Source organism: Rhipicephalus microplus, chromosome 5, assembly GCF_043290135.1.
Source record: "Rhipicephalus microplus isolate Deutch F79 chromosome 5, USDA_Rmic, whole genome shotgun sequence".
In the NCBI taxonomy this organism is placed as follows: Eukaryota; Metazoa; Arthropoda; class Arachnida; order Ixodida; family Ixodidae; genus Rhipicephalus; species Rhipicephalus microplus.
The window spans coordinates 161,153,504-161,174,060 of record NC_134704.1 but is presented as its reverse complement, the minus strand read 5'-3'; the positions used below and the strand labels follow the sequence as shown (position 1 = coordinate 161,174,060).

At 45.4% G+C, this 20,557-nt stretch overlaps 1 protein-coding gene across 1 annotated transcript; it reads right to left on the bottom strand.

The window, feature by feature from the left end:
• Positions 1-765: 765 nt before the first annotated feature.
• eIF3m (eukaryotic translation initiation factor 3 subunit m) lies at positions 766-19,624 on the bottom strand. The gene is made up of 3 exons (XM_037424976.2): positions 19,051-19,624; positions 9,001-9,336; positions 766-1,324 (listed from the first exon to the last, which is right to left on the bottom strand). Exons 1-3 carry the CDS (start codon positions 19,489-19,491, stop codon positions 944-946), a joined length of 1,158 nt encoding a protein of 385 aa, XP_037280873.1. The 5' UTR covers positions 19,492-19,624; the 3' UTR covers positions 766-943.
• Between the last annotated feature and the right edge of the window lie 933 nt (positions 19,625-20,557).

The following is a 20,557-nucleotide window of genomic DNA, read 5'->3' as shown; positions in this document are numbered from 1 at the left end:
CCCGCCGTTACCTTGTTACATAGAGGTTGCAAATATATGTGCTTCTATGGAGCAACGGAGGGAAACAGAAAAACTTCGTTATATGAAGGTTCGTTATAAGCAGGTTTAACAGTACTACGAACTTTGGGATGCAGCGAACGGATGCCACGTCAGGCTCATTATAAGCGGGATCGACTGTAGTGTCAAATCACACCAGGCGTCAAAACATGAAGTGCACGAGTGGGTAGTTTAAAACTGCTCAAGCATAGTTTATGATCGCTGCACGTAACAGATCAACGAAGTATGCATCTGCAGCTGCTCTGGTCCACATGGCACATTCAGGATGCATAGTGGTACTTTGCCAATTCTCAAAAGGCAGAATAATGGCGTAGTGAGTAACCGGACTTGCAGCAGGCGTTTCAGGAATGGTGAATGCTATGTGCCCACATGTCATGATACAACTGAGGTGTACATGAAGCGAAGCCAGCCTAGTGAATGTGAAGGTGATGTGCATGGGGCCCCAAATGCACAACTGCATTCTACACCTGAAGACAAAACTCGATCACCCTTCAAAATTCTTTACGAATATCTGGAATTTCACTGAAAGGTACTCTGGCATTCGTCTTGTGCTAATTACAATAGCTGACAATAAAACCCTTTAAAACGGTCACCTGCGAAGCAAAGCTTTTGAACGGTGCTGGCAAGTCAACTGTGCCTGCTATCGATCCCTGATCTCTGTTTGTAAACTGTCACCACTGCCGAGAGGCACATGAGAAGTCACTGCAGTTACGTGGCAGCACTATACTGCATTTTATTTTCGTATAAACATTTAAAATGGACGTGTTGTCGAGCATTTTATAGCTCGACAAATCGCGTTACACAGCAGCAGCTGTTTCACAGATGAGGCGCACAATAACGAAAGAGTTTTCTTTTATCTACTATATAACGAGTGGAGCGGTTGTCATCAAGCCGTGGGTGGGGCCGTGAGGGGCTCGAAGTGGGCGCGCGTGACTCTGTCCATGCTGCTCTCAACGTGCCCCAGCCGGTCGTGCCACTGGGCGAGGCTCTCCTTAAGCTGCACCCACTGGTGTCGACCAAAGGTGCGGTGCACCGTGGTGCCCACGATGACCTTGCGGCCCATCTGGTCAATCTTGGCGGTGAGCATGCGCGTCCGCAAGGCCTCCACCACGAAGCCTTCGACGTCCTGCAGCTGGAGCTCTTGCTGGAGCAGCTCGAAGGGAAGCTCGCGCCGGGACTCAGCCAGCTGCATCAGCGTCAGCAGCCGCATCTTGTGCAGGCTCTGCTCGTGCGACAGACCCAGGGAGGACACAAAGTCCTTGTTGGCCTGATGGGAAGAGGAGAAAGTCACGAAGGGTGAGCACAGCAAGGAGTAAACATCAGTTACAGCAGCGATGCTTATAAAAAGGCTTTCTGAGGTTGCACCGTCTGCGACAGTATTCACTCGAATAACAAAGTAGTCGTGATAACATCTACTACTATGACTCAGCAAGCTACAGTGCAACATCACTCAAGTATACAGGAATACTATACAAAATAAATGCCAATGCATCAGCACACTGTAGAGATACAGTAGAATCACAGTGGTAAGAATTCGTCTAATTTGACTTGGGAAATTCTATGACATAACTTATACAGAGCAGAAGGGGCCACAATTCAAATGTTCCGAATACTTTTCCACGTGGCGATATGAACTTAAGTGTTAAAACTGTCGAGCAACAGCCCACAGCAGTTCCACAAGTACACATGCGGCCGGGAAACGCAACCAAAGCTAAGCTTATCGTTACTCATTTTCCACAGGCGCTGCGGATGAACCTGCTGTCGCTATCAATTTGATCATGTATGGTGTCATGAGCAAGAGTACTTCGGAAGAAGGAGAAAGGCAGCAATGAAATCGAGACAACATTCAGAATGGCACAAGCACGTGCATCGTAATGCGAGGTCCGAGACGCGTGACACCACCTGCGATCTGGATGCGAGCAACGATGAGCTCGCATTGTCGACATGGGCTTGCAAGGAGAACGTTGTCTCGCCGGCAAGTGCGCTGGCCACGGGAGCGGCAGGACTTCGATTCGGAAGACTGTGATGCAGGTGTCCTGAGAGGTGGCCGGAGACATTGACCCAGTGCCATTGCGGCCTCAAGACGCAGCAACCGCACATGGTCATCTTTACATTCTTGACACAAGCCCTCTTTCAAGAAAGCCCAGTGGGTATGACGGGCGACTTCAACAACCCGACGATGACGATGGCTGACTTTGTCAGCAGCAGGGACGGCGATGTTTGAGGACCCCGACAAGGAGACAGCGCGACCGAGCCCGGTCATTGACGAGAAGCGAATCAGCTGGGTCAGATAAGGTAGGCCCGAATAGTGAGGATAAAGATGTCAGACTCAAACTAGGATGGTTAAGGGGAGACCCTGCTTCGGAGATAAATGTTGCTTAATTTCAAGCCGATTTTTATGAAACTTATGCACCTTATGTATTTTGATATGCAGATTTCAAATATGCAATTCTTTTTTTGGTGCATTATATAGTTTTCGAGATATCACATTTTTCAGGTTCCTTGGAAGGAGGAAGTCTGTTTTTTTTACTGTGATAGTTACAAAACAAATCAACATACCACTATAATCTAGAATGATGGCTGTATGCAATAAAACAAACATGAATGTTCTAAGCCCATTTGAACAAAAGTTATGGCATGTCAAATTTTTGGAAGTGAAATCCCAGCTTGACATGAAATCGTTAAATGTGATTTTTAAAATTATGTCTATTACTTACAATATTCAATTCAGTCTTATTTCAATCTACATTAGTTTACCAAGCTGTCAACACAAGAATTAGAGTAATATTATGACCAGAAGCTGAAATATCGCTTCTCCTAAATAGCAAAACCACCAAAATAGCCATTTTGAGAAAACGAGGAAAAACGTTTCAAAAGTTGTTTATTAGCAGAAAAATAGTGTAAATGTCACTGAAGTCATTCAAAATAACCCAGGTGCACAATCAGGATGCATGGAGTCTTTATGCTTTTTTGCGACATTTTTTTTCAGTCTTTCTGATGCTGCATGCCTCTTCGTGGACATGGCACTCCGACGTTTGTCTTTCTCTGCTGTTCGCATCTTGCCAGTGTTGGTTGCATTCATTCCAAGTTCTTGCAGAATTGATGCTGCAGAGTGTTTGTTTCCTGCATTGAAATGCAACACAGCTTCAGCAACTGCTGCTTGCACAGCAAAAAGGGAAGAGTGCTGCTCTTTGGAGATCAGACTCCAAATAACTGAATGCAAGCTTTCATTCGAGTTTTGAGTTTTCCCTCTTAGACATCTTTGCAGCAGACTCCTGTCAGACAGACGTTCGTAAACAGGCAATAATGCCTCTGCAACTTCTTTGGGCAAGTTGTACTTGTGTTTTGGCTCGTGCATACCTTTTGCCTTTGCGGCATTGTGCCGGCACCAAGACTGCTCGCCTGTGGGACACAAACTGTGATTCGAGCTTTCGTCAGTGGATGTGATGTGATGGTACGTGGCCATCACAGCTCGCTGCATTTCATCCACATCCCCTTGATGTGACTTGAGCGCACGACCATAGTAGGTGCTCAGTCTGGTGATGAGGTCGGCAGTGAGTCGCCCCTTTCCTCCCAGACTGCGGCCTTCGGTTTTCTGCTTTTGAACTAAGTTCCTCAGAGCCGTCCCCATTCGCTTTTGCACATGATTTGTGCAGTCTTCTTTCTCTACGTCAATAAAACCATAAACTTTGGCATCCCTTATAGCATTGTACGTTCTGCTATCGCCGTCACACAAGACTGTCGTATAGCGGAGATTGCGCCGCTCAAGGGACCTTTCAAAAAGAATGAGGCCTGCTTCTACTTCCATTTGCCCAGATTTACAACTGGTGTTCTTCTGGCAGCGATGAGCATCTTTCCATTGCTCATAACCCTCGCTACCGGGTTTCAGTCCCACATCACAGCCCAAACAAAAATTTAAAAGTACGACGTAATCGAGAACATAACCAGTGAAGAGTTCAATAACTGCTCCGACGCCAATGTGCGAAGAGTGACCCCGGGTCATCCAGCTCCCATCAAAACACACTGCAATATTACCACGGTGACCAAAGCACAAGTCCTCGTAGAGCGACGACACTTCACGCGCGCACTGCTGCATAGCATCTTCAGCTGCTCGCGTAGCAGCGGGCTCCAGCTTATTTTTCAGATGCCGCTGAAAAGTCTTTTTATGCATTGCGCGACTGCTCAGCCCCATTGCGGAAAATATGTCGTTCATCGCAGTTTGGCCGTTACCAGTCGAAAGCATCGCGCGTCCCGCGAGCATATTTATCGCAAATGGTCTTGATCTTACCGAGTGTTTCACTCGACGCGAGCTCCAAGCATCCCCAATATCGCCACAGTTGTCGCACACCGTGTGTAGCTTCACTGCCAAACCGTACTCACGATCTCCACGAGTTAGCTTGACTTTTCCTCGGCAGATGTGACAACGCATAGTTTGAAGAATAAGATCATTGACAGCGTCAAGTTCGACGATGGTGTACGGAGCTGCAGGTTCCGTCGCCACAGTCTCTGCGCCGCTTCGTCGGCTGAAGTTTTCGATCTTCCGCGCGGTCGCTGGTGTTGATCCAAGCTGTCGAAGCACTTTTTGCTCCCGTGCATGCGCCCCCCGCACTTCCTCCTCGGTCACGAGCGCAGAATCTAATCTCGCATCACCAGCGTGGGTTGCGAAAGCATTATCGCATTGCAAGGCTGGCGCCGATGAACCGCCGGCGTCCGTGGCATGGCCAGGCGATGCTCCGTGAACGGCTGTCTGCGACGATGCCGGGTCCTTTGCACGCACTTTTCCCCTTCGTCGTTTACGCCCAAAGTGGTGGCGCGTATGGAACTTTTTCGCACCGCCAGGCATGATAAACTTCGTGCGCCGATCAAGCGAGCAATCCACAGAGCGGCGAATCGAGCACAATGGCGGTAGGCACACGCTGTCCGAGTCAAAATGGCGGCGCACGATGGCGGCACTTAGGCCAATCAGAGGACAGAATCCTGATCACTTGCCTCATTTGACCAATGGCAACGCGTGAAAGCTCTTTTTTGCGGGTGCTTTTTTCTCGTTTCTCAGGGAGGCACAGGGTTGCCAAAGGATAAAAAAAAAAAAGTCTGAAACGCAAGCTATTGAACAACACCAAAATGGCGCCGATGGAGCGTACCGTTGCCAAGCCCCGCGCGATCAAAATGCAGGGTATTTTTGCACATTTTAGAGAGAAACGCTCGTAAAACCGCATCTTTAGATCTTGATAACAGGAAAAATATGCAGAATTTGGGAATCAAATTTTGTAGAAAGGCGCGGAAACGCGTCAGGAACACGAAAATTAAGAGAATGAAAATTCGATTTTTGGGCAGATTTTCGGCTTGAAAAGCCGGGTCCCCCCTTAAGTAAAATCTGTTTTGTGTGTTGTCTGGGCTTGAGCTGTAGTTGTTAGTATTTGTTTTGTAAATTTGTATAATCTAGAGTGGTGCGCATGTGCTTATTATATGTGCAGTGTTGTTAGCCGCATCTTGTCCCTGTTCGTAAGTCGTAACCACCCCAATCCATGACATATGGTGACAGTGAAACTCCAAGAGCTCATGTGCATTAAGCTCTTGAAGAGTCAAAGTAATGCTGCTTGCTGCAAGAGCTGCGGGCAAAACCACGGTAAACACATTGACGTAGTTCTGAAGGCAAGTGCACAGTCAGCGAATGAAAGTAGAAATACCATTTGCTGCAACCACTGCACGTGAAACTGCAGTTACTACTGTTGCGATGGTCATAAATGGCAACTACACAGCTAATATAGCATTAAATAAGTCATAAAAATGTCCACAGCGTGTTGGCATTCCTGCTAACTTATGACTATGGTGGAGTAGACTTCAGCACTTAGTTTTCAAGAGGCCCCTAGGAAAGCTTCAACACAAGTTAACAGTAGCCAACTACACCATCCCTTATTGGTTTGGTAGTTATGCCCCCCCCCCAAAAAAAAAAACACATGCAAGTTCTTTCTACAGAAATAAATGTTATGTACATATACCGTGCTGTGAAAATGAACTTGACTAGATTTTGATGATGCCAAATTTCGAGCGATCCCATTATTTTTATCCACCTACCCCCCCCCCTTCGGGGTTTGCATTACGAAGATTCTACTCTATCCACATCAGGCACAGCATAGCATGCATTAATTTTCAATAAGACTGGGATCTGTATTCCAACCAAAATGCTAACGTTCACCAAACCATGAGCTAACCTTTAGAAACCACAGTCAAGCTGATGTGTTTGGTGAGCCCACAATATGCCCAAGACTCCTCAATTTGTACAAAGATGTTGATCCACCTCATAACACGTGGTTTCAAGTTAAACGATGTGACATTATTGGCTCCTACCTGACTATTTGTGAGGGAATTTCAGATCATAAATTGGTATACTTTACGTCATTGCTCCCACGCCAATCCAACCCACCCCAATACAAACCTATTACTATAAAGCAGTACACATCTGCAGATGATGTAAATATAACTAATTATCTCGAGGAAGCCATTGTTTTGTTTGATGATAGTGATGACATCAATACATTATGGACAAAGTTCAAAGCGCACTGTCATTTCTGTATCCAGCATTTTATTCCAGATAAAGTGAAAAAGTTGGCAGGACGAATCCGTGGATAAATAGAGAAATAATTCATGTGAAGCGCAAATTAAAATGCTTGCGGAAACGTTCCAATGCTGCTCAAGCAGACATTTCTGATTTACAGGCTACATTAAAGTCCAAATTAGCTGCTTCTAGGGATCACTACTTTAATGTGACACTCAATCGTTTTGTATCCAAAAGTCCCTCTAAATTTTGCCAATTTTTATCGAATAAGGGTGGCACGAGGCTTGATCAAATCGCCAAGGGTGATTGGGTACTTACTGATCCAAGAGAAGTGGCGGAGGTGTTTAACGAGTATTTCCAAAGTGTGTTTTCAACGTAAGAGCCTTTAAACGGGGCTGTTTGTGAAAATGGTGATTGTGGTGTCATTCAGATTTCTTTGGAAGGTGTCACAGAATTGCTTTTGCGATTGGATCCGAAAAAATCGACAGGCCCTGATGATATCCCTTCCGCATTTCTCAGATGCTATGCTACACTGTTAGCCAGGTTCCTTGTAGTCATTTTGCAGAAATCCGTTTCGTCTGGTGCGATACCTGATGATTGGCGTATTGCACGTGTGACTCCTGTGTATAAGAAGGGTGACCGTCTCAATTTTTGTAACTATCGGCCCATCTCTCTCACCTGTCATTGTTGTAAACTGCTGGAACATATTATCGCAAAATACCTCAATAACTTTCTTCAATCCCAAAATATTCTCACTGAGCACCAACACGGTTTCCGACGAGGTCTTTCTACTACTACGCAGTTATTAACTACAATTAATGAATTTGCGACGGCTCTAGATGCTGGTAGCCAGGTTGACGTGATCTTTTTTGACCTCTCGAAGGCGTTCGACAAAGTTCCCCATAAAAAATTAATAAATAAACTGAAGTCAATTGGAGTTCCTTCAGATTTAACAAATTGGGTCACATCTTACCTACTAAACCGTAAACAATACGTAGAGATTGAGGGCTCGCGCTCGCGTTTCTTAGACGTTTTTTCCGGAGTACCGCAGGGGTCCGTACTCGGTCCTGTTTTATTTAACATTTATATTAATGATTTGGCTCAAGCAATAGATACCAGCGTATCAGTTAAACTGTTCGCAGACGACTGCATTCTTTTCAAAGTCATAAACTCAACGGCAGATCAACAAGTTTTAAACAGAAACATCGGTAACTTGGAAACTTGGTGTTCCGAGTGGAACATGGTAATTAATCTAGAAAAAACAGCTCACTTGTGTATCACCAACAAAATCAACAAGTTTCACTTTAAATATGATATAAAAGGGTCACAGATTACACAAGTCGAAGGATATAAATATTTGGGTGTTACAATTACCTCAAGTCTCAACTGGACAACCCATATAGTAAATACATGCTCTTTCGCACGTAAAAAACTAGGGTTTCTAAAGCATCGATTAGCTAATGTCCCCAGTTCCTTAAAGCTTACAAAACAATGGTAAGGCCTTCCTTCGAGTACGCCTCCGTAGTATGGGACCCTCACACAAAAAGCAATATACAAAAGATAGAAAAAATTCAGCGCCTGGCAACCCTTTTTATTTACAGTAGGTATAGACGCCGCGATTCCCCCTCTGCGATGTTGCAGTTGGCAAATCTTGAACCTCTTGAGGACAGACGACGAGCTGCTCGACTTAACTTACTCCGTCTAATATATTTTTCTAAACTCGAAATAAAGCCAGAAAACTACATGGTAAAGGATTCTTCCAGGCCTTCCCGTCACAAACACAGCTGTAGCATCAAGCCAATTTTCGCAAGAACTAATTTATACAAACACTCTTTTTTCCCGAAATCAATCTCAGAGTGGAATTTGTTGCCCCGAAACTCTACTCTTCTTTCCTTTTCACCATGAAATGCGCCTTGTGTTTCCTGGCTTTCACAATACTTGTTTGATTTAACAATTTGTTGTGTGCCTAAGAGTGTGGTGCTTTGCTTATGGATTGTGTTGCAGTGGGTGTACTCAGCCCTCTGGAAACGAGTATAATTTGATGGTGATTGCTATGTTTTTCTTACATTTCGTGTGTACCAGTATCAATTTTGTTGTAACTTTGTTGTACTTTTATTTTACCTTTGAACTTGCTGTACCTTTCCTGCTTGTACCTTAAATGGTTCGCAGTATATGATAAATAAAAAAATTAAATAAATATTCTGCGTGACGCAGATTCCTACAATGCGTGGGATTTGCCAGAATTCTTCTTATGAGCCAAAGCCATGTGGTGGTACTTTTAAATTTTAAGAGAAGTTCCTAACTACTTTACAGCACCACAGAGCTCTCCAGTTCCACTACAGTGCCTCTGTGGTACCAAATTCTGCAACTGCTGGAGCACTTTGTACCTGATAGAAGGCGAGGTAGGCAGACAGCTTATCGGCCACAAAGATGGTGAGCAGGTCGTGCACGAGCTCGCCCTCGAGGAAGCGTACGGGCTTGAGGGGCAGTAGGTGGTCAAGCAAGAAGGTGGTCGGGTCGGCCAGGCACGAGACGATGCAGCGGTGTGCGTCATCACGTGCCTGCGACGCATTGTCCTCCGTGTAGGTGGACAGTAGCTCGACCATGACACGTGAAGCTAGCTCTCCGCCCTGGCGGCATTCCAGCAGGGCCTCGTGCAGCGCTCGCAGAAGCCGCTGCACCCGCGGCACGGGCACTCGCAGTGCTGCCATCCACGACTTCAGCTGCACAACATGGACAAGTGAAGAAAGAGGAAGATTAAGACCACGAACTGCAAGAGCCATGCAACAAAGCGGCAACAAAAAGCCCTAGTGTGTGCTGTTATCCCTTCTTTTAGCACCGACAAGTTTACTGTTTAGAACAGCACGAACACGGCAATATGTAAGCTCATTGTTTACAAGAGAGATACCATGCAGAAACATTTATGGCGCAGTAAAAATGCAGACAAAAGAGAAGACATGCCTGACGAAACACTGGCTAACAACTGCACTTTACTGAAGGAATACATACAGCACACTATAATAAAGATGTGACAACAAAATAACAACAAAAGCATAATAAAATGATTGCCTACATCATCTGTGACTGTCGTGCACATGACAGTCACAGATGAAGTAGGCAATTAATCTTGTTTCTTTATATTTTTCTTTTTTGTCACATCTTTTCTATACAGCCTGTTTTAGGAGCTAAGCTCCTTAAAGGGGTGGTGCCGCCAAATTTGTCGTATGCGTGTTCTTTGCTGTAAGCGTTTCCTTCAGCTCTAGGAAGCATGATGCACACATCGAGATTCGTGTATTTTCGATAAATATTTCAATATTGCTCTACTTACGTGGAACCTTTTCGGTTTCGGTTTCGTGGTGCCCAATTGTGCAGTGACGTCAATGCATAGGTGGCTTGGTCACGTGAGCACACAACGCTGTGACGCACATCGTGTTGAGTTTTGTCTGCTCTCATACACACGTGCCAGTGCCAACAAAACAAATGAGCTGACAGTCGCCATGGCCAGCTGCAGTGGCTTCGAGGCAGTGACAAGGCAAATGGTAGCAAGAAGGAAACAAAGCGTTTATATTTACACATCTCCACAGAACGTAGACGAGGAAGGCGCTCGATGCGCCGGCCTTTTCTAGGCGCTGAGATGCTGATGAAGGAAGAGACAGCCCTGCTGTTGGACGCGTGCAGGGTCTTTGAACGACGCGTGGAGTGTCTTTTCGAAAGCACTCGGAGTCTTTGACAGACGCACACAGTGTCTCTGCAATGAACGGAAGCACACTCGTAAAAGCAGGCATGCTAGTTCTCTCCTTCTTCACAAAATGCGTTTCGGAAATGGCAGAGGTCACTCATGTCACTACGAATCTGGTGTGACGTCACGACAACTGCCGTCACTTCTCTTATTCTGAAACGTCAGTGCTGCTGTGCAAGCGATTTGCCTAGATCGCGAGAGTGAGCATTCAGCTACATTTATGAAGTGAATTAAAATATATTCTACGCCTTTGTTGTGTCCGACACTTTGTGTGAAGAGTCCTTGCATACAGAACAAACCAACAACAGGCTTGGGATAGCCTCGCAATTTGGTGTCACTTCCCCTTTGAGGTGTGGGCTGAGTGTCCTGTCGTAATCATATATAGCCGCCTCACGGCCAGGGTAGACTGCACCTGCACACTACCTTTTTACGACCTACGCAACGGGTGTAGTACATGCCTCTCCCCACTTCTTTGAGGAGGGCGCTGCGACCCTGCCATCTTCCGCCGCTCCGCACAGCGTGCAACGCCAGCACATGAGTTCGGGTGCGCTTTTCCGCTCACCGCACGTTGAAAAACCGCTTGCTTAATCATTGAAGACATACAAATGGTTTATGGCATTGCTCATACCTGATGATGCTGGGCTTGAACCTATACACCTCTGAAGAGTGCACTTTGCTGGCATTGTCACAAGCCCCGAAGTGCGCGCATGATCTTAGCCTCTTTGTGACAGAAATCCGCATACCACACACCCTTTACAAAATCCTCTGGCTACGCTGGATGCTTTCTTCCATCACATTCTATTTCATGCAAAAGAAACACAGCCTTTTTCACTCCTTTCTGTGCATCTGCTGCGATTTTCTTAACGCATGTGTGATGCTTGCTTTCGCAAAAGTATTGGGACGCATTTTTTTCTTCTTTCAGCAATCGCTGTACTTTCTCGCATTTTAAACGATGGTGCGACACTTGGGAAAGCAATCGTCTTATCGTAGTCTGGTATCGACCCGCCCAATGAGCATCGCTGTTTATTGTTTGTGTGCAAACACTTGCTGCTTCTTGTTCAGTCAAAGCGTTTCGTAAAGTTGAAACTTCCAGATCTGTTTCGTTGGTCTCTGCTTTTGACTTCCTTGATGTTTGACATAGGGGCCAAACTCGTGAAGCAGGATCTTCGCGAGGCTTCTATGCACTTGAAATCATGTAGGAAAGATAGTTCTCGAAAAGAGTAGGCGTGTGCGCAGTCAGGAATAAGTTTTCTGATGCGGAACGCAGGCGCATAGTCTTCATCGCTTAAGTGTCTGCTGCATACGACTGTCAATGAAGAATTGTCGTTGATGATGAGGTTGTCTCTCGCAATATTCTTCTGTCACTTGCTGCACAACTCAGTATTGTTTGAGAATTGGTGAGAAGGAACACTGGGTGTTTTCCCCAAACGGGACCTGCAATATGGAACCACGGTGATCGAGCGGCCGTGACGGAACGCAGCAATACACCTCCACGCAGCTAATATATATCCATGGGCGTAATGCGCGCACTGAAGGTTGTGCGACTGCCTTCTCGACTCAGAAAATTACTGTAGACTAAACACTGACAAAGCATCAAATGAAATGCAGCCGTGGTGGGTAAATACCAGAATAAAGCAAGCCACACTAAAAAATAAAAGACAATTCACAACAACCTGCTTGTAATAATAGGCCACAAGAGAATTTATACAGATTTTTCAGAAAAACAGCTGCTTACTTGCCGAAAAGTTGTAATGTTGCCTATTTTTATTTCTAAACACGTTATTCTACGAAACTAGAAAGATAGCCCAAAACTCAATTGCACTACAGTTTTAGTTCCGGGCCAAGCGATTTTAGAGGGGCCGCATTTCGGGTTCACAACTACCGAGTCGTAGGTGGCGCTGTGCTCGAGAGAATTTGTATCACCACTATCATCATCATGGTTAAAACGGTGGTGCCGGCAGTGACACCTGGCGGAAATCCTTGGCGGCGGCATGAGAGAGATGAGCGGGCTTCTGTGGCGGGTGGCGGTTGGCGCGAACGGTTGCCTCTAGCGGTGGGTCAGCAATGGGCCCTTGTGGTGAGTCAAGCGTTGGCGAAGCCGCCTTGGTGTGCTCTTGTATTTAGGTTGTTTAGTGTTTTAGTGTGTAAGGTTGTTTAGCGTGTTGATAACAATTAATGATGTATGTTAATTTGGCTGGCGATATAGTCATTATAAAAGTAGTTAAATAAATGTTTACTGTTTTGATTCGTTCCTACTGCGTTTGCTGTGTCCATTAACTCCAAGAGCGTGGAATTCTTCACTTTGAGACCCCACACTGGTGCCAAACGTGGGGTTCTTGGAGCATCGGACGTCAGTTTTTGTGGTTTGGAACAGCCATTTTTTCAGCTGGGGTGAAATAGGCCAACGGGGACTTCTGTGGCTAGTGTCGGCGAACTGCTCTGTTGAGAGCGAGGTGATCGCTTGTGATGTGTTGAACTTGTCGGCACGTTGAGTTTCTTTTTCTGCTTGCAAGTGGTTTTTTTTGTGCGTGGTTGGTTTTCAAAAATGTTGCTCAGTTGGGACGAGAGCCATGCGGTCTGCATCCTAGGTGGTCCGATTATCTGTAAATAGTTTCTTCTATCTCTTTGGAGTTGGGTGTCATTGCTGACTTGTGAATTGACTTGCGAAACTGTCCGGAACGGTGGACACCGATTGCTCGGCAAGCTGCTGTGTACGGCGAGCGAGTAGGGCCACCTTACAAAGTGGACATCTCCTTGCGGCTGACTCTTCTGCGCCTAGGCTAGAAGCTGGGTGGATGCCGGTTGTTGCCAAGCGACTCATAAGACCTACAGCTCTGCCCAGCCGTCTGTCGCACCTGGCACAACTAGGGGGATCCCGGCAATGAGGTCTTGCACTCTGCTTCCCTCACTTCTTTTTTTATCATGTGATGCACGAGTTAGGAAAAGCAACCTTTGTTTTGTTTTAGCTGAGCGTCTTGGCTGCCACCGTTGCATTTGCTAGTAGTACTGATCATCCTGCCACGTGGGCAAGCCCGAAGCACTCCCTTCCCTTTGCCCTACTGCATTGTTCCGTTGAGTGTTTTGAATGTACGCAGCGGGAGTGATATAAGCCACGGCTGGCTGTCTTGTGAACATCGTCTTCACCGTTCGCCAGGAATGTAGTCGTGAGATAGGGTGATGGACATGCCTGGAACCTGCGCAACTACCTGCAGTCCGGCGCCCTCGTGAGCGCTGGTCCCAACCAAAGACGTGTCAGCGCGAGTGACGGTTCCTCGCGCCAACGGCAATGCTGCCGTTGCGGGACCGGTAATGAGGTGAAGTAGTCAAGCCGGACAGTGCAGCAGTGTCGACCGACAACGGTGTCGTCGTGCACGGACACTCTTTAGGGACATATGTTGTCATCTTTTGTTAGAGCTTGCGTAGCCAATTTTTTTCGTGTTTTTCTCTTTGGGATACGGTTTGAATCAAGGTTGAGGTGATGTGGGGGTGCTAAAACTCTTTGTAAAGTTGTTTGTGTCTCCTGGCGCATGTCTCTCACGCATAAGCTGCATTTTGGGTTCAGAACTACCGAGCAATAGGTGGCACTGGGCTTAGGAGCCTTTGTATCACCACCATCATCATCAAGGCTAGAACGGTGGTGCCAGCAGTGCCGCCTCGTGGCAAGACTTCATTGCAGCATGGGAGAGATGAGCGGGTCTTTTTGGCGGGTGGCGCAAATGGCTGTCTCTAGCGGTGGGTCTGCGATAGACAGCGCCGCGGGCCGTCTGCAGTGGGCCCTTGTGGTGAGTCAAGCATTGGCGGAGCCGCCTTGTGTGTGTTTTTGTGTTTATGTTTTTGACTATTGTGTAATACTTTGTAAGGTTGTTTAGCGTGTTGATCACAATTGACGTATATTAATTCAGCTAGCAGTGACCATAGAATGGTAGGGTCTCGAATTCGCATAAACTTGAAGAAGGAACGATAGAAACTGATACACAAGGAGCCAATCAATGAGCTCGCACTGAGAGGGAAAGTACAGGAATTCAGAGTCTCGCTTCAGAACAGGTACTCGGCTCTTAGTGAGGAAACCAACCTTAGCGTAGATACAATGAATGATAATCTGACGAGTATCATTACGGAGTGTGCAGTGGAAGTTGGAGGCAGGGTAGTTAGACAAGACACTGGTAAGATTTCTCAGGAAATGAAGAATCTCATTAAGAAGCGTCAAATCATGAAAGTCTAGAGTACAACAGACGAAATAGAACTGGCAGAGCTTTCGAACCTGATGAATAGGCGTAAGGTATGCGATGCAAGAAGGTATAACATGGTGAGAATTGAACAAACGGAAGAAGCGTCAAAGCAGTGAAGAGGAAACTTGGGATAAGCAAAAATCGGATGTATGCACTAAGGGACAAAGAAGGCAAAATAACTACCAATATGGACAGGATAGTTAAAATAGCGAAGGAGTTTTACAGAGATCTGTACAGTAGCCGGGACAACCACGACCTTAATACTATAAGAACTAGCAGTAACCCAGATGACACCCCGCCAGTAATGAGAGAAGTCAGATAAGCTTTGGAGAGCATGCAAAGAGGCAGAGCTGCTGGTGAGGATCAGGTAACATCAGATCTGCTGAAATATGGAGGACAGATTGTGTTAGAAAAACTAGCCACCCTGTTTACGAGGTGTCTCCTGACGGGAAGGGTACCAGAGTCTTGGAAGAACGCTAACATCATCTTAATACATAAAAAAAGAGATGACAAGGACTTGAAGAATGAAAGGCCGATCAGCTTGCTCTCTGTAGTATACAAGCTATTTATAAAGGTGATTGCTAACAGAGTAAAGAAAACATTAGAATTCAATCAACCAAAGGAACAAGCAGGATTTCAAACAGGCTGCTCAACAATCGACCACATTCATACTATCAATCAGGTAATAGAGAAATGCTCAGAATATAACCAACCACTATACATAGCCTTCATAGATTACGAGAAAGCGTTTGATTCAGTAGAAATACTAGCCGTCATGCAGACACTGCGGAATCAGGACGTCGATGAAGTATATATAAACATCCTGGAAGAAATATACAGGGGATCAACTGCTGCCATAGTGCTTCATAAAGAAAGCAACAGAATATTAATGAAGAAGGGTGTAAAGCAGGGGGACACAATCTCCCCGATGCTGTTTACCGCGTGCTTACAGGAGGTTTTTAGAAGCCTAGAATGGGAACAGTTAGGGATAAGAGTTAATGAAGAGTACCTTAGTAACCTGCGCTTTGCCGATTACATTGCATTGCTGAGTAACTCAGGGGACGAATTACAACTCATGATTACGGAGTTGGACAAGGAGAGCAGAAAGGTGGGTCTTAAAATTATTCTTTAGAAAACGAAAGTAATGTACAACAACCTCGGAAGAGAGCAGCGCTTCGAGATAGGTAACAGTGCACTTCAAGTTGTAAAAGACTATGTCTACTTAGGGTAGGTAATAACCACGGAGCCAGACTACGAGACTGAAGTAACTAGAAGAATAAGAATGGGGTGGCAAGCACTAGTAACCCAGATGACACCCCGCCAGTAATGAGAGAAGTCAGATAAGCTTTGGAGAGCATGCAAAGAGGCAGAGCTGCTGGTGAGGATCAGGTAACATCAGATCTGCTGAAATATGGAGGACAGATTGTGTTAGAAAAACTAGCCACCCTGTTTACGAGGTGTCTCCTGACGGGAAGGGTACCAGAGTCTTGGAAGAACGCTAACATCATCTTAATACATAAAAAAAGAGATGACAAGGACTTGAAGAATGAAAGGCCGATCAGCTTGCTCTCTGTAGTATACAAGCTATTTATAAAGGTGATTGCTAACAGAGTAAAGAAAACATTAGAATTCAATCAACCAAAGGAACAAGCAGGATTTCAAACAGGCTGCTCAACAATCGACCACATTCATACTATCAATCAGGTAATAGAGAAATGCTCAGAATATAACCAACCACTATACATAGCCTTCATAGATTACGAGAAAGCGTTTGATTCAGTAGAAATACTAGCCGTCATGCAGACACTGCGGAATCAGGACGTCGATGAAGTATATATAAACATCCTGGAAGAAATATACAGGGGATCAACTGCTGCCATAGTGCTTCATAAAGAAAGCAACAGAATATTAATGAAGAAGGGTGTAAAGCAGGGGGACACAATCTCCCCGATGCTGTTTACCGCGTGCTTACAGGAGGTTTTTAGAAGCCTAGAATGGGAACAGTTAGGGATAAGAGTTAATGAAGAGTACCTTAGTAACCTGCGCTTTGCCGATTACATTGCATTGCTGAGTAACTCAGGGGACGAATTACAACTCATGATTACGGAGTTGGACAAGGAGAGCAGAAAGGTGGGTCTTAAAATTATTCTTTAGAAAACGAAAGTAATGTACAACAACCTCGGAAGAGAGCAGCGCTTCGAGATAGGTAACAGTGCACTTCAAGTTGTAAAAGACTATGTCTACTTAGGGTAGGTAATAACCACGGAGCCAGACTACGAGACTGAAGTAACTAGAAGAATAAGAATGGGGTGGCAAGCACTCTCAATTTGGCAAGCACTCTCAAATGCTAGCCCTGCTACAGCCCGCAAGGGCTAGCAGCGGTATTGTAAATAAAATAAATAAATTATGACAGGTAGATTGCCACTATCCCTCAAGAGGAAGGTATATAACAGCTGTATTTTGCCGGTACTTAGCTACGGAGCAGAAACCTGGAGACTTACAAAGAGGGTTCAGCTTAAATTGAGGACGACACAGCAAGAAATGAACAGAAAAATGGTAAGTGTGACCTTAAGAGACAAGAAGAGAGCAGAGTGGGTTAGGGAACAAACGGGGGTTAAAAATATCTTAGTTAAAATCAAGAAGAGGATATGGACATGGTCCGGGCATGTATCGCGTAGACAGGATAACCGTTGGTCATTAAGGGTAACTAACTGGATTCCCAGAGAAGGCAAGCAGGTTAGGAGGAGACAGAAGGTTAAGTGGGCAGATGAGAATAAGTTTGCGGGTATTAATTGGCAGCAGCAAGCACAGGACCGGGTTAACTGGCGGAACATGGGAGTAGACTTTCTCCAGCAGTAGATGTAGTCAGGCTGATGATGATGAATTCGGCTAGCGATATCGTTGATCTAAAACTAGTTAAATAAATGTTTATGGTTTTGGTTCATTCTGACCACATCTGCTGTGTTTCGTCACTCCAAGAGCAGGTGTTCTCCACTTTGAAACCCCACAAACGTTTACGCTGTTATGGTGAATACATGGCGAATCGTCTGCGACCCATAACGCAACACCACTTGTCACCCACTGCACGCACACCGACATGGAAAAGAAAATCGCATGCTCAAGCAAGGAAGCACCAGCCAAACCTACACAATCCACAGTAGACGAGCACGCTGCAGTGGCAAATCAGTTCTGTGACTTCCACGTTGCGAAAATCAACAACACACAATGTTGCCATTAATTTTGGCAAGCGAGGTGAGCATTTGGAGGCAAGCTATGAAATACAATTAAAAAGAATCAGCGAAACTCTCAAGACTGCAGTTTAGCATGAATGGCAATAACGTGCAAATGAATTTCAATGAGATCCACCGACGTCGAAAAATTGCAGGAGTTGGCCTTTGAAAAAAAAAAAGGAAAAAAAAAACAGTCATAATAGCAGATATTGGCCATTTTTCACAGCCGTACTACAAAAAAATATGCAAGAGGTGAAAAAAAGGAACATTAATCTTAAAAAGATCAATAATACCAAAAATGGAAGCATTTACTAGCTGCAAGTCATCCACTTTTTCAGGTGAATCGAGCCTCTTGCATTTGAGAACACAAAGATTGATTACTGCTAATATGCAGTTCATAGGAATCAAATTTTTCCTGCAGTTGTTGTTAGTGCTTTACTTAGATTGTCATGATTCTTGGTCTTTTATATATGACGAGTTTACTTGATGAGTTCATCTTCTTTAGCCATTCCTCCTCTTTACGGATACATGGCTTGTCATAACCTCTACTTATAGATGTCTTGTAGAGCATTCATAGCTGTGTAGTTATTCAGCACATACATCGCGCAACTTTGTTTTTGTATCCTACAAATCCTACAAGGCGCTGCCGTGTTATTCACCCAGGGTCTGGCAACTAACCTGCAAGCACTTCCTAAACTCTAATCTATGGCCGTTTGTCAGTCGCTGCATACTCCTGCTGGAGCCCTTTGACATTGATGAAAGTTGGAATATTTCAACACCTCATTCATAAAACCTTACAGTGTTGTTTGCTAATGATATGAGCTCTAAATCAGGCTCCTGACGTAAAATGTTGTTTTAACGATAATAACGATGTAGCGTTCGTGTTTTTCTGACCGTGACAAGAACATTTGACACGCATTTTTCAAAACCCTATTACATGCGTTACTGAAAGTTTGTCCAAGCCCTCGCTTTAAGTTTAGATTAAGGTTTTAATATTCGATGGCATTAAGTTGTCGCTGCTAGTGCCACAGCACTGCGTAAGATAGGAGAAACCTTCCCACGACTTAAGTGTAGATTAGTGCACAGCAACCGGTCAAGCGACTGCGTGAGGAATGACCCATCGAATGACTTCAGAAAGAAGTCGAGCCATTTTCAAGCCGGGGTACCCAACGTGGTACAAGTGAAGAAGCACGACGCTGTCAGCTACAAAAAGGCGAGGGTGTCGCGCTGTCACGTTACCTTCGGGAGATCGCTGAACACCGACATTATCATGTCCGTCTTGGCGGCCGCCTTGACCAGATTGTAGTAGACGTCGTAACGCAGGGGGCTATCCACGCTGAGCGCCTCGAAGAGATTCTGAAGCACGCGCACGGCCATCACGCCGAGCCGGTTGGACGGGACCTGCGCCAGTTTGGCGCAGAACGCGTTCACCAGGGGCTCCCCCTCGGCGGGCACCAGGTCCACGAGCAGGGAGACAATGCTGTTGAGCACCGTCTCGATGTCCGAGTCAGAGGCTTCGCGGAAGCACACATCGCACACGTTGATGATTTCGGCCAAGTTGAGGGCCAAGCTGGCAGGTGGCTGCTCCTCCGAAATGTCGGCACCCAGGCCCTTGAAGTAGGCGCGCAGGTCGAGGCACTGCTCGTCCACGCCAACATCAATGAATGTCGGTGTACTCATGGCGATCTCGTTTTTGAGGCTTTAATGGGCCAGCTCGGCTACGGGGTAATAAATAGGTGGCAAATACCGGCGGAGAAGGCGCAATATGGACGCAACGAGTACGCACGCGGACGAGAAAGGTACAGTGTTGTGAGACCGCCCCGCTCCAATCGCTAGACATCCCAAAATTATCACACATAACAAAAAGCGGCGTTTTGAATTTAGAATTGCATGTTTACCGTAGTGAGTTCAAACATCTAATATATGCTATCCTAACGCTATTTTTATATTGTACTTTTGTTTAATCACTGTATATTAAAAAATATAAAGTATTGTTCATTGTAGTAAACCATGTCCTCAAGGAGTGGCGCTCTTCTAGTATAGCGGGAAGTATAAATTGCTAGAATTGTCGCAGCCGTAGGGTTACCATATTAATTGTATTAACTGATATTAACTTTGTACTTATTACTCATAAAGAAAACCAGATAACTTCTATCACAAAATCACGGTCACTTTTTGTCGTGATCAGGCCTGAACTCGATGGAATTTTTTGATCATGGTATCCTGCACCACGCGAGCTATAAAACTTCATTCTGACCATGCGCTGTCCACATTCGCTTAGATTTTTTATGCAGTTTGGCTGTGTTACAAAAAATATATCTGACAGTGGGCAAATACGTACACATCATGCCTAGTTCCCAATGATGCAGGTCCCGCGGGCTAAGCGCTCTCAAATATGCACTCTTTACGTAGTTTGCACCAACGTTACTAATCTAGTAACGTTGGTTTGCACGAATCAAAATGTACGTAAGTCAGCAGCATGTTCACGATACCTAGAAAGTGCAATAGTGCAAGTTTCGCTTTTAGTAAGAAAAAACCAAAGCGCTAAAAGGAAAACCCGCAATGCTTCGATCACAGCACTTTGATTCTGATACACATATCTGCAGAAGTTACAGTGTGCTAGAAAATATTCTGAAAAAACTGCGGCTAATGTGATTTGTTTATCGCGCACGCCGTGAGCAGCTTTGGGCAGTCACCAAAGCGGAAGGGCGCGAGCTATTTGGAGCATTGTGGTACGTCTCTATTC

Bases quoted from the DNA above. Each gene is read 5' to 3' on its own strand.
- eIF3m (XM_037424976.2), bottom strand. From the start codon at position 19,491: ATGAGTACACCGACATTCATTGATGTTGGCGTGGACGAGCAGTGCCTC. The intron at 9,337-19,050 runs GTAACGTGACAG...CATGTTGTGCAG, and splicing joins TGTTCAGCGATCTCCCGAAG to CTGAAGTCGTGGATGGCAGC. The intron at 1,325-9,000 runs GTACAAAGTGCT...TCTTCCCATCAG, and splicing joins CCTACCTCGCCTTCTATCAG to GCCAACAAGGACTTTGTGTC.